The following is a 14,697-nucleotide window of genomic DNA, read 5'->3' on the forward strand; positions in this document are numbered from 1 at the left end:
TACACAAACTGGAGAAAAATCACTCATCTTTGCAAGAGGGAAAAAGAAAGAGAAAGTATGTGAGTTTGGATCCCATAGAGTTAAAGAATTGGCCATATCAGTCCAATTATATACCAAGGACTTTAAAAAAACTGCTAGGGAAAACAAAAAGGCCCAAAACAGGGACCTACCTAGGGAAAGTTTCAGAAATGTTAGCCTTGGACAGGCATGGTGGCTCACACTTGTAATCCCAGCATTTTGAGAGGCCAAGGCAGGTGAATTACTTGAGGTCAGGAGTTTGAGACCAGCCAAGCCAACATGGTGAAACCCCATCTCTACTAAAAATACAAAAATTAGCCAGGCGTGGTGGCACTGCCTATAATCCCAGCTCCTTGGGAGGCTGAGGCAGGAGAATCGCTTGAACTGAAGAGCTAGAGGTTGCAGTGAGCTAAGATCACGACACTGCACTCCAGCCTGGGCGACAAAATGAGACTCCATCTCAAAATACAAAAAAATAGCCTCAAGGTCAAAGGAGCTGTGTATCTTTCTATAATTGGGAAATTAAGTGGGCCAAAGAAGCTGGACTTGGAAGAAAGGAGGGACGAATATAAGACAGTAACAGTATTCTCTAAAGAGCGAGAGCAGGAAGATCCATGCACCTCCTTCACTTATGCTACTTTGTAGGCTCGAGACCCATAGCTGCCAGACACAAAACTGCTCCTTCACCCATGCTTGGTTGCCTCTTGTGGGAACTGGAGCAGCCATTATTGCAAGAAACTCTTTTGAGATGGCTCCCTTTTTATTACATGAAGGCCAGCCTGGATCCAAAACAAGAGGTGGCATCATTAGCACAAATCATGGGGTTCTTTGAACAAGGTTCTTGGAGACAAGTTGACCCATGTCAGCGTTAGGAAACCCAGGGAATAATGTTAGATCCCAAGTCCTATTGGCAGTGAAGCTTGGCCTGTAGTTTTAAGTGAGGAAATGAAAAAAACCACCACTTCCCCAATTCCTTCATCAGTTTAATTGAGTAGCTATTGATCTTAAATACCAAAATTTAAAGAAAAAACTATTGTGGGCCATTTTCACAGTGTAGGTCACAATGAGATCATCGGCGTGTGTCAAGTAGGCAACGAGGCTGAGAGGCTGGGCAGAGACCACTGGAGTGAAATGTTGTCGTATCCTCGGAAGCCCATTGCACACTGGCATTCCCTGGTGGAGGTAAGACCCTCATCCACATGCTCCACTTTGCAGAAGAGTAAATGCTTTACTGTTGAAATGCAGCACTGCCAAATGTATGAGTGCACCAGGATCTGTGGTCATAGACAGGTTTTCCTGGTTGCATTTCCTGGGGCTGTTGGGACTTGCATTCAATTTGAGGCTGAATCTGTGCTCCCCACTGGTCTGGGAGGTTTTGAACATTGATCAAGGATCATCCTTTACTTTGACTATATTTTTAAAAGATCAAGATTTTCTGCTTCTATGTTAAGGCTTTGGATTGCTACTGGGAGGGCATATGCAAGGTGTGGGTGAGTGTGTAGTTTCAGGCCTTCACAGTGACTTGAGACTGACTTCGGAAAGGCCTTGATTCTAAGGTCAGTTCTGGCACCAACCTGTGATTCTGGGCAAGTTGGTTAGTATCAGGTTCAACTACATATAATAAAAACCAAAACAACCAACTGTAAATTAAAAATAAATGAAGTGAGAATTTATTTCTCTCTCTTATATACAAAATGTCTAGAGGCAGGCAGTCTGGGGTATCTTAGCAGCTTCATGGTCAACAGGAGACCTAGACTTCTGTCTTTCTGCCTCACTGTCCCAGTGTAGCTTTTTTTCCTTGAAGTCCCCTCATTATACAATAAGCTCCAACCATTGCATATTTTCTAGGCCACAGAAATGTGCAAAGGGGCAAGAGCCAAAAGGGCACACATTCCTTTTTTAAGGATTCTCTTTGAATTCTCATGCAACACTGCTACTTACATTTAATTTAGTCACAAAACTTAGTCACATGGACATGTCAAGTTGCAGAGAATAGTAATAAATGTAATCTTTTTTTGTTGGGTGGCAATGTGTCCAACTAAAAACCAGGGTTCTGCTTGCATAGAAGAAGAGGAGAGTGAAAACCTTGAGGCAACTGGCCATCATCCTTCCACTCACATCCTCATTCATTCACTCCCTCCCCCTTTACTTACTTCTCATTCATTCTTTCCCCACTTACCTTTGCTCATTGATTCACTCTCTTATTTATTTACTAACTCATTCTCTCAAAAATAATTTGCACTCCCTAAGTAACGTTTCTGAGGGTCAAATGCTGTAATAGCTACGGAAAATACAGACGTGAATAAGAAACAGTCGTTTCCCTTGTAGAACTTACAGACTATAAGATAAACTAAAGATGACACATAATCTAATCATTGAGAGGCATAAACATAACCATTCTTGTCCATATAAAGTGCTACAGAAGTACAAAGGAGAGAGATGTTTGTTGTGCTTAGAGGAAATTTTCGGTGAAGCATCTCTCCTTCATGCTCTCAATAAGTAAAGAGAACTGAGCCCCCTGGGAATTGGAAAGCCAGGAAGGCAGCAGCAGTTATTTACCGAGGACACATGGGTTCCAGGCAGAGAAGTTTCCTCTGTTCTCCTGGTGCAGGCGGCTTTGTTTCCTGCAAAGCCATCCTGAGAGGCCAAGACTAGAGCCTCACCCGGTGAGCACCCCTGTCTTTGATAGTCAGGTGAGTCTGGTTAAAGTGAACATGTAGGGCAGCTGTGGAGAGGCAGAGAGGCCCCAAACCCGGACAGGGGGACCAAGGGACATCTTTGTTGGAGGTGGTGCAGGAACGAGAAGGGCAAGACAGGGTTTATGGATTCTGACCATCAGGGCACCAAGACTTATTCAAGAAGAGCCTGGGGCCCCCTAATTTGCAGGTTCCTAAGGATAGTTCTGCCCCTGGGACATAGGAGCAAAGAAACATTCTTTCCTAGACTCAAAATTGACCCCGAAGGGAGACTCACAGGATCTATGAACCACTTCAGAAGGAGCTGGGGACTGGTGCCTGCTGAACTATACCCCACTTCTTCAGCTCCTGGTGGAATTCTCAAAGGAGTCCATCTCTCAGCTCGTTAAATTGTTAGTGCCTGTCACTATCAGTAGCATTTAGAGCAGGCGTAATAGACTTTTTGCACGTGTATGAGCCATTGCTGACTTTAATTCTTATTTGTAATTAGGTGTATCAGAGAGTGTTAAAGCTCTGTGCTTCTCAGGAAACAGGAAATGAGGAAGGAGTAAGGACGAGGGCTGTGGTGTAGGGCTGAGAGATGAGCCCTGATTTGAGCACAAGCAGTTTTTTTCAGTGACCTAGGCAGGGAAGTAGGCCTGGGCGGAGCGTGGCACGCCGGTCCCTCAGTGGCAGTACATGCATGCGTGACACAAAGGAAGAGTGCAGGGAGAAGGCTTGGATGGAGGCTTTTTCCTTCACTGCTGAGGAAAAGATGTGGTACGAATTCTGTCACCTGAGAGATATCCCTCAAACCCCACACACCCAGCTTTTTGGAAATCTGTGCTCCACAGTTATGTAACTGAAATATAAATGTGTTTAGGGTTAAACCACTGAAACTTAGAAGTCATTTGTTACGGCAGCTAAAATTACTTCGGCCAATACAATGGTCATTGCTCAACTGTTACAGCAGAACTAAGGGAATGAGATGCCTGCATGGCTTATGTGAAGGACAAACCTTCATATAAGCAGAGGCAGAGGGAGGCTGCCTGTTGCTTCCTGTCTCTTTGAAGTACACGTCCGGGACTCCAGATCCACCCTGAGAGAGGAAGTGATGCTTTTTTATTTTAAAAATGAATGTTGAACTGGCAGAATTGGGGCAATGGTACCAGAAGAGATGAAAAGCAGAATTGGAGAGGTTGGCCATGCTTCGCTAGCAGCTGTAAGGATGGAGGAGGCAACAGGCAGAGTGGCCAGAAACATTCACGTGGAGTTGGAAGGACCTACATTCGAATTGCTGTGCTGCCACTCACTAGATGTTTGTTTTCCCCCTTCTGAACCTCAGTGTTCTCATCTGTAAAGTGGCCATGACAGTGCCTGTATCACAAGAGGGATGGTGAGGATTAAACAATCTGTTTATATGAAATGCAGCATTGTAGCTGACATAAAATAAGCACTCAGTAAATTTCTCAGATACAGTTGTTATTATGCATGTCTCACATTCTGAGGGGCTGCTATGTGTCTTTATGGGACTGTGTCCTACGAAGAAATATCCATGTATGTCGTGTAAGAGAAAGGCCCGGAATCCACCATGCCTGCACCCCAGTGAGCCATCATGTCAGATTAGGGGAAGGGATCATCCAGGATTTGGCTGAACATAGATGCACATATTTAAGTTCTGTTTCTTTCCCTGTTTTCCTTGGCCTTAAAGATAGGCTGTTGTTATGCTCTCTAAGAACCTTTTAAATGTCTGCTTTAAAGCAAAAGCCAGCAGTTAAATCTCAGTGCTCATGATAACAGAGTATGTGAGTATGTACTCGTGAGCATGTGTGTATGAAAGATGGAGAGAGAACGAAGATGGGGGCACTGGGATTTAGCATGAAGGGAGGCTGGCCTGGCAGAAGCTCTTCACTGCTGAGGAATTGGGTAGGTCTAAATTCTGAGCCCTGCAGAGATCTGGCAGCCTGCTTAGGGTTGCAGCCAATACACCCTGACCTTGCCAGGGCAGGTGGCAGATGGAATCTTCAAAGCCAATGAGTTCAAAAATCCGTTTCTCTCGCAGGGATTCTGGATGGCTTCACTGCACACTCAAAGGTCAGCCAGTAGGGCTCCCTTTACTCCCATGATGTCAAAGGTTTGGAAAGCTATGAAAGCTCCCCCAAGCAAACTGCCTGGGCCTTAGGGATAGGAGCACCCCCTCCATAGCACCTCAGATGACAGAGCTCTAAGTAATCTCCCTTAGCACAGCACCCTCCTCCACCAATCCAAGAGAAGATGGTGTTGGCCTGGCCATGTCGCAACACCTTTCCTACCCTCCTGTATGTTAAGATGACCAATATCATGAGCCTCACGGAGAATAACAGGAAGTAGTTCCAAGTTTATATCACTTCCCTGTGTAGGGCCATGTAATATTTGTTGCATGAATAAGTATTAATCTTGGTTTGGTGGGAAGACCAGACACAATCTGGTTAAATGAAATTTCACTTTTCTGAAAGACAGAAGAAAAAGAATCCAATAGGAATATATAGTCAATATCAGCAATATTACCCTAATTGGCATAGGTGTAAGATTCCAAACACCGAAGTTCTATTCAAGGTGTGCCCCATTTTGGATGTCTTCCTCGCCCATGCTCAGCCTTTTACATACATGTACATATAGCTAAAAAAAGTTCTGCATGTCTGTCTGCTTGGACCAGCTTATTGAGCCTGCTGCCTCTCTTCAACTCAGGGTTACATAATGCCAAATATACCTAGGGGGCAGTTATGGTACAGTATGCCCAGGCATAAATAGAGTCCTCATTTATCACCCTTAGCCTCCAGAAGGGTATAAACTTAGAGTCATAGGACCACAGCAACTGTCAATTACCCAGACTTGTCTTGGAGTTACATAATCAGCCCCTGTAAACCATCTCTAGATATTATCTATCAAGTGCCCAGCAGGGCCTGTCTGGAGTCTTAGAGGTTCACATATTCCCAGGAGAATGTACTGATTGCCCAAGATTTGATTAGATTTCCATCCTGGTCCAGTTCATTGTCGGTCTGGTGTCATGAAAATGTGACCTGGTACCAACCTCAGCAGGAGTTTGGGGAGTAGACTTCTTGAGAAGGACCCTCACAGGACAGGGAAATTGTCTAAAATGAACGTGAATGACTGCTTCCCAAAGGAATTTAAAGTGAGGGAGTGAGAGGCTTTAGCACTGTGGTCAAATTGTTATTCACAACAGATTTAGGAAAGGAGCAATTCACCAGGAAGGATGAGACTAGGGAGAGGATGGGGTGACTGGGAAAGGCCAAGTAGGAAATCAGGTTCCCATCAAGGGGATTTGAGTGTATTGCAGGGTTTGGGTCCTGTCGAGAACCAGACTAGCAGGGAAGAAGACTGAGACAAGAAAAAAAGGAAAGCATGGACTGAAACATACAATGGGGAATGTCCTAGAAAGTGCTGCTATTCTGCAAGCATTCAGGCACCCAAGACTGCAGGTCTTTGAAAACGCCCTAATTCCAGACCCCTGTCAGTTAATGGGGAACTGAGTCTGGCAACTCCATGCATTGCCCTCTGAAGGAGTGGCTTACAGGCTAGGTAAATGAACATAGCAAAAGCTAATATGTGTGTTAGGGGTTGGCAATAGAGAAGTGAATAGTCAGAACGTGGAGAGCTCCATGCTGCTGAAGCGTCTTCCCCATGCTGTGATGTGCTCCCCCCATACAGTCCAGCATCATGTCTCACGTCTCAGTGTCTCCAAGAACAAAATCTTTGTTATGGGTGGAAATGGAAAAAACAAAAAACATTTAAATCACATCACAATAGGGCAAGAAAACGTAAATTTCTTTATTATCTAGAAGGACACATACCATCTTTGTAAGAAGGAGGAAGGGGAAAATAAACTTGATCTTGTTAATTCATAGTTCTTAGTCTTTTCCAGGTTATGTCAGTCTCTTTGGGATAATTATTTTCTCTTCTTCCTTGGGGTCTCCTCTCTCCTTCCTTCCTCCCATCTATGTATAGGGAAGCACAAAGGTGTCTTCATGGCCTGGTCACGTATCTGGGCCTGGCCACGAATCTGGGCCTGGCCAGCATTAAGTATATTGTTCTGCTTGTCTTTGGGCATCAGACTTCATCATCAATGCCTCTTCTGCTGAGGATCTTGGCTAGTGTAACTGGGGCTTGTTGTCTCAGCGTAGGAACTTGGCCACCTTGAGTCTGATGAGGCCCCATATCGGCTGTTGAAGGCCCTGTAGATCCCCGAGGGTAGATAGTACCTCCCTCTCAATGCCTGGCCTGGAAGCTTTTCTTTGCAGCCCTTAATACAGAGTCATTCTTCACTTGCTGGAACACTCTGAAGTTCTGCCAACCAATACCCTCACATCCTTCAGGCATTTGGGCACACAAGGGAGCCACAGGAGAGTCATTGCCATCACAGGCATCCTCTTCATGCCTATAAAGTTGCATGGCCATTTCTACATGGTTCCTCTAGCCTGTGTTGGCCCAGGGGTCACATTTGCCTTCAGCTTCCCCCTCAGTCCATCTGAACTTGGGGTTTCAAACCTGAAGGGTAAAGCCAGAACCTCTCCTCTTCTGTTCTGTGTATCTCTTCTGCCAAAGGCTCTCTGCTTCCTCTTCCTGTCTGGTGGAAACACTTTATATCCTAGCCTGATTCCTTTCTTCCTGTGACTCATGCTCAGACCTCCAAGGTTTCCTCTCAACATGTAAGGAAATGTTTGGAATTTGAAAGTGTCTGTTTTTTCTCAACAAGGTCTGACTTTAAGATACTTATTTCATAGGGGACCAGCTGATCATTTACCTTGAGTTATCTGCCCTCAGCTTCCAAGGATATATGGCATTTAGTCAATGCATGGGACAACATGATTTACAGACAATAAGAACATTATCCCTGTTACATAGGTACTGAATTAGCATTTGGTGAATAAATGAAAAAATGAATGAATGAGATACATATAGAATGAATTGGGTTCCCTTCGTTCTAAATTTCCAGAATTCTCAATGCAATGGAGTAAACTGTAGAAGTCAAATTAGACAAGGTGCAAAAGGTATTGAGAATGGATTTGCTGTAGGCTGTCTAAATGGACATGGCCCTTATTAACCTCCAAGTTTTAATTACATTTTCTCTATTTAGGAGAAGAACATGAAAAGAAATTATTTCTCCCCTTAGTTCCACTGAACTGCCATGTAATGACAATGGCTTTGCATTTTGAATAATGGGAAATATTCAGAACTGAGGCCTGTTAGTGAATCACGAAGATCCCCCTCTACTTGATGTGGGCAGCCAAGTCCTAGAGTACTCAGTATCTTCTTTCATAAGAGAGAAGAAACACACAGAGATCCTAGTGGTGAATGGCAGACTGCTGTGCCCTAAGTGAGAACTGATCAGGAGATGACAAGGACTTTAGCCCACAAGTTGGCCTTTCTCACTAGGAAAATATTTTAGCAGCAGTTTTACAGAACGTACTGCTTTGCCCCATCTACCTGTGAAGATAAAGAAAAGAAAAATAATAGGAATGGGGTATTTTTTGACAAATAAATTGTTCTTGAGATTTTGTTATAAAAAAATAAACCACTTAGAATGGTGAGATTTAGCATGCCTTCATGCATAAACACTTGCAGGGCTGCTGAAGCAAAGCTGATTGCAGAAAACATAAAAATGTACTACAAGCTTAGGATCTGAAAAACATTAACAGACCTGTTAAAATTTGTGTCAGTTGCTGTAAGTGGCCAGAATGCTGTTTGCACAAGCAGGCACGGTTGATATTAGTGAGGCATTGTGTTTCCAGCTGGTGGAGGTTATGGGAAGCCATTCAGACCTTCCCAAGCAAATCTTCTTTCTTGTATTAAATTATCTGTAGAAAAAAAGAGAGAGAGACTGTAGGCATTTTCTCATCTTTAGCAGAGATGGGCGTCTTTTGCGACTTTTCTGAAGGTTCGTAGAGACAGTAATCATACAAACATAGGAGTAATTAGGGTAAACACTAGAGGTATAAAAGATAATGACAATGTGGTAGAAAATAACATTTTCTGCCTGTTTAGAAAGTCAACTGCATCTTGACTCTCCTCTCATTCACAGATGACCTTGCTCCAGTGTCACTGCCTTGGAGCGTCCCTGCTGCACACTTGAATAGCTATTAAATAGGAAGGTAGATAACAATGGGCTTGAGCCCTCAGCTGTCTCCATCTCCAGCAATGGTATTCAGAGGTGACTGTTAACATGATAGGCCAATTTTTTTCCTCACAGATGAAATAAACCAGAATGTTTTATGCCACCCTCTGAAAGAAATACACTCCCTCCTGATAGTCTGGTGGGAGGAAGACTATTCCTTCCTGGGGATGGGGCCTGGGGCAAAGGTGGAACACCCTTTCAGGGGACGTTCAGGAAGACCACTGCTCCCGGATATGAGTCTTTCAGAAGAGGCACCTGTCAAATGCTGTCTTCCAAACATCACCAGAACAACCTATTAATAAGACAAAGCTGAGTTTATTGCTTTCCCAGGTAATGGAAGGGGAAGTGCAGGGTCTCATTTACTGAGACTTTGAAGTGTGGTTTAAGGTGGGTCTCTCCATGTGATGGGGGAGAGAAAGTGAGGAGGTGGGGAGCTTGGTTAGGATTGTACCAGTGCCATGATATAATAGTTGAGGTGGAACAGCAAGTTGAGGATTCTGAGACTGGGATTCAAAGAGTCTTGGATGTAAACTGTCTGTTGATGCTCTCTAAGGAATAGAAATTGGGAAGTCCCATGAGTGAATACTGAAGTTGTAGTAAACAAGACAGTAGAATAATCCAGTCAAGTTAATGGAGGGTCTGTGTTGGAGTAGTTAGTTTTAGTTCTCACACTCTAGCAACAAAAGGCAGAAGGAAACCTCACAGAAGATCCTGTCCAGTCCCGTGGGGACCTATACACTGACAGTGTGAATATTTATTAGTTGCCTCCTGAGCATCAAGTCCCCTTTCTGATGGCCCTGATTTCTGATTAGTGATTCTAGGGAGCCTGGCTCCATCCTTGTCTCTGGTGATGGTACATGTGACTTAGTTCCAGGCTAAACCTGTCAAACCAACCACAGGGATTAGCACTGCATAAGCTGATTCGGTCCAAGAGTATTATAAAACATTTGGTGTGAATGCATAGACAAAGATGTTCTCTCTTTCTTGTCGGATATAAACAAAGCACTATATACCCTGGGAGCAGTTATGGTTTCTTTGGATTTCTATAGAAGATCCAGATTTAGGGAGAGACCAAGCCCAAAGATACAGAGAAACCACACTCTCAGTCATGTGGTTGAGCTCCTGAATCAAACCTCTCCCAAACTTAGTAATACCTCTGGCCTTTATGAGTATGAAAAGTATAAATTCCCTTTGTTGTGTAAGCAATATTAAGCAGAATTTCTCTCATTTGAAATGGAAAACATCTTATTTAGGATACAGGTAAACACTCACGCTGCTCCAGTGGTGTTCTCTGGGAGTGAAAAGAACCATTCCCAAAGCTGTGGTGAGATCAGCTCTTCTGCCTGGCTCACTGTGGTATGTCCAATACCTAACAAAGTACATGGCCCACAGTAGACTCCCAGTAAAGTTTTCTGAATGAGGCAAATTATTAATGTTCATGTAATTGTGTGTCAAAACAAGCGTGGTGAAAAGAGGGACACTTGGTTCTCAATGACATACAAATATAAGGTTAAGAAAAGTGCTTTCCTTTTGCATTTATATGTTATTCAAATCCTACATGGAGTTTCAGGGCCCATGGGGAGCTCTCCATTTTATAATCACTCCCTTACATTGATAAAGGCACAGTTCCTCAGGAGTGAAGATCAGTCACACAGCTTTCCTTTCCCTTCCATGTCTTATATGATATACTGTAATTCATTTATTTAGAACAAAAATGAAACTCTATGTTCTTAACAACAATATTTTAGCAATTATAGTATTATTTTTGTTTCTATGTTATCTATTTTATTTTTATGGAAAACTCAAATGTATGTTTAAAGTCTTCAGTCAATAGTGGTAGAATTACATATTTTTCACACTTTAAATAATTCAGGACATAAAATGTGATGATACCGATCATCAAAATGCTTAAAATAAGGAAAAGAGGTTTTCTGCAGAGCAAGGGGAACTTTATAATTCATTGAGAAATTACACCTGGTTGTATTGTGTCTATGCCCTAGAGATTTGTGGGAGTTTGCACATGAGAGTGATGACTTAGAGTACCTGGCAGAAGAAATTTCTAAGCAGCAAAGCACTCAAGATTTGGCCTGGCTGCTTCTGACAGCCCAAGAAATGACTTATAGTTGGAACTTAAACAGGAGGCAGAGTGTAAATGTTTGGAAAATTTTCAGACTAGCCATGTGGCAATAAAAGAAAAAGCTATTCAAGACAGAAATTCAAGCAAGCTGTGGTGCAACCACTTGTTAGAGATACTGGCATAACTAAAAGGGAGCCGGATGCTAACATCTAAGACAATGGGAAAAAGACCTCAACGGCATTTCAGAGACCTTGGCAGCAGCACCTCTCATTATAGGTTCAGAGGCCTAAGAGGAATGAATGGTTTTTTGGGCCAGGACCAGCGCCCCACTGCCCTGTGCAGCCTCAGGACCCTGCTCCCTGCATCTTTGCTGCTCCAGCTCTAGCCGTGGTTCAAAGGGGCCTAGGTATACCTCCAGCTGCTACTTCAGAGAATGCAAGCCGTAAGCTTGGGCAGCTTCAATGTGGCATTAAGCCTGCAGGTATTTAACTGCGAATACAAGAGTGAAGGCTTAGCAGCTTCTGCCTAGATTTCAGAGGATGTATGAGACAGCCTGAGTGCCAAGGCAAAAGCCTGCTGCAGGGGCTGAGCCCTCCCAGAGAACCTCCACTAGGGCAGTGCCAAGAAAAAATACGGGATCGGAGGTCCCACACAGAGTCCCCACAGGGGCAGTGCCTAGGGTAACTATGAGAAGGGGGCCACCATCCCCAGACCTCAGAAGGGTAGATCCACTGACAGCTTGCACCCTGTGCCTGGAAAAGCCACAGGCGCTCAATCCCAGCTCAAGAGAGCAGCCTTGGGGGATGAACCCTGCAAAACCGCAGGGGGAGAGCTGCCCAAGGGCTTGGGGGCCCCCTCCTTGCACCAGTGTGTCCTGGATGTGGGACACAGAGTCAAGGATTATTCTGGAGCTTTAAGATTTAACAACTGCCAGGCGTAGTGGCTCATGCCTATAATTCCAGCACTTTGGAAGGCCGAGGAGGGTAGATAACTTGAGGTCAGGAACTTAAGACCAGCCTGGCCAACATGGTGAAACCCCATCTCTACTAAAAATATAAAAATTAGCCAGGTGTGGTGGCAGACACCTTCAATCCCAGCTACTCAGGAGGCTGAGGCAGGAGAATCACTTGAATTCAGGTGGCAGAGGTTGCAGTGAGCTGAGATAGTGCCATTGCACTCCACCATGAGTGACAAGAGAGAGACTCCATCTCAAAAAAGAGAAAGATTTAGTGACTGCACTGCTGGGTTTCAAAGTTGCAGGGAACCTCTAGCCCCTTTCTTTTGGCAAATTTCTCCCTTTGAGAATGGAAAGGTTTATCCAATGCTTGTTCCTCTATTGTATCTTAGAAGGAAATGACTTGCTATTTGATTTTACAGGCTCATGGGTAGAAGGCATTTGCCTCATCTCAGATGAGACTCTGGGCTTTGAATTTGAGATAATGCTGGAATGATCTAAGACTTTGGGGGATTATTGGGAAGACATGGTTGTATTTTACAATACGGGAAACACATGAGATCTGGGAGGGGCCGGGGTGGGATTATAGTTTAAATATTTTGTCCCTGCCCAAATCTCATGTTGAATTGTGAATCCCAATGTTGGAGGTGAGGCCTTATGAGAGGCGTTTTGATGATATCCCTCATGGCTTGGTGCTGTCCTCATACTAGTGAGTGAGTTCTTGCAAGATCTGGTTTAAAAGTGTGCAGCACCTCCACCCCCCTTGCTCGCCCCTGCTCTGCCATTTGCCTTCTGCCATAAGTGAAAGCTTCCTGAGACCTCCCCAGAAGTCAAGCAGATGTCAGTGCCGTGCTTCCTGTATAGCCTGCAGAACTGTGAACCAATTAATCCTCTTTTCTTTATAAATTACCCAGTCTCAGATATTTCTTTATAGCAATGTAAGAATGGACTAATACGCTAATCAAGAAAGTAAATACCATCCAAAGGCATTAAGATTGACTAAAAATTTTTAAATGTAAACATTCTGAATTTTTCTTCCTGTTATTAATGCTTAATGAAGTCCTGGAAATGGGATTGGAGAAGTGGATCCAAATACATCCACATCTACTGGTGCTTTCAGCTGGGCCTTATCTGCATTCTCTCTCTGCTATGGTCTGAGTGCTTGCATCCTCCCAAAATTCATATGTTGAAATCTAATCTCTAATGTGGTGGTATTAAGAGGTAGGAAACAATTAGGTCCTGAGGGCTCTGCCTTCATGAATGGGATTACTGCCCTTATAAAAGAGGCCCAAGGCACATTACACTGTGGAATACTATGCAGACATACAAAACAATGAGTTCATGTCCTTTGGAGGGACATGGATGAATCTGGAAACCATCATTCTCAGCAAACTGACACAAGAATAGAAAATCAAACTCCACATGTTCTCACTCACAGGCAGATGTTGAACAATGAGAACACACGAACACAGGGAGGGGAGCATCACACACTGGGATCTGTTGGGGGGGACTAGGGGATGGACAGCGGGGATTAGGGAGGTTGGGGAGGGATAACATGGGGAGAAATGCCAGATATAGATGATGGGGGGATGGAGGCAGCAAACCACTTTGCCTTATATGTACCTATGCAACAATCCTGCATGATCTGCACATGTCCCCCTGAACCTAAAGTGCAATAAAATATATGTATATATATATAAAAGAGGCCCAAGGAAGCTTGTTTGCCCCTTCTACCACGTGAGGACATAGAACAATAGCCCCATTCATGAGGCAGAGGGACAGACACCAAATCAGTCCTTACCAGACACCAAATCAGCTAGCTCCTTATCTTGAACTTTCCAGCCTCAAGAAGTGGGAGCAATAAATTTCTGTCATTTATAAATTACCGTATCTAAGGTATTTTGTTATAGTAGTCCAAAAGGACTAAGATAACCCCCTTCATAACGGTAGTTAGAGTCACATCAAGAAATAAGGCTAAGTTGGAGCCAGGAACATTTATTCACAAGAGGAAGACAGGAATTGGACTGGCTGCAGAGAGTCCCACAGAGTCAGAGACCATCCACCTCAGCTACAGTATGGGTCTCAGCACTGTATTTCCAGTGTTAGTGCTATTCTCAATTCTGTCCCTAGTTCCTGCTACTGAGGAAGTCCACACTCAGCAGGACAGTATTCTGGTCTGCCATGAATTCAAACACAATCTGTAAAGATAGTTAAGCTACATCTTTGCTTGGGGGCTTTAGAGAATTATTGACTTGAAGCAATAAGAGAAATGTCTGGGCTGGGTAGTCCTCAAAGACTCCCATGTTGTTCTAGATGAAATATCAAGGCTGAGCATCTGGTGCTCCCAACTTAGTTCTAGAAATGTCTATGGAGGGATAGTGAGTGGGGCTCTCTATGGCAGTGATTGCCTCTAATGAAGGAACCAAAAGCCAAGCAAGGATTAGGGTGGGCTTCTTGTTTTAGGAAAAGTGATGATGGAGCTCTTCATAGGAAGCTTTTAAGATCGAGGTAGGATCCTGCTTGGAGGATCCTAGCCTGGCAGTCTCGGTCAGCCCGGTGGTAGAGGTGAAGAGTGTGAGAGCTGGACTCACTTTGGCACACAAGGTCCAGGAATGAGTTGACAACCAAGGCCCCATGGCTATGGAAGGTTATATCACATGACCCCAAAGCATGGCAGGGCAGCCAGGGGAGCAGTTCTGCTTCTCCACCTTGGGCATGCAGGATAACATCAAGAATGGTAACACTGAAGGCCTGATGTTGTCAATATTTATTATAAGCACACTCATAATCTTAAATTTGC

General features: G+C 44.0%; 1 protein-coding gene across 4 annotated transcripts in view; it reads left to right on the plus strand.

Moving 5' to 3' along the window:
- SYT9 (synaptotagmin 9) overlaps positions 1-14,697 on the plus strand; it is a 246,562-nt gene that overhangs the window by 171,854 nt on the left and 60,011 nt on the right. Inside the window, exons 6-7 of one of the 4 annotated variants that reach the window (XM_032240614.1) lie at positions 1,071-1,200; positions 8,773-10,583. In XM_032240614.1, coding sequence (XP_032096505.1) covers positions 1,071-1,200; positions 8,773-8,823 — 181 coding nt within the window. In that variant the 3' untranslated portion in view covers positions 8,824-10,583. Of the gene's footprint in view, positions 1-1,070; positions 1,201-8,772; positions 10,584-12,319; positions 12,546-14,697 lie in introns of those variants that run through there. The other 3 variants (XM_032240615.1, XM_032240616.1, XM_032240617.1) reach the window with 3 other exon arrangements.

Source organism: Sapajus apella, unplaced genomic scaffold, assembly GCF_009761245.1.
Source record: "Sapajus apella isolate SASKATOON/1434 unplaced genomic scaffold, GSC_monkey_1.0 scaffold47, whole genome shotgun sequence".
In the NCBI taxonomy this organism is placed as follows: domain Eukaryota; kingdom Metazoa; phylum Chordata; class Mammalia; order Primates; family Cebidae; genus Sapajus; species Sapajus apella.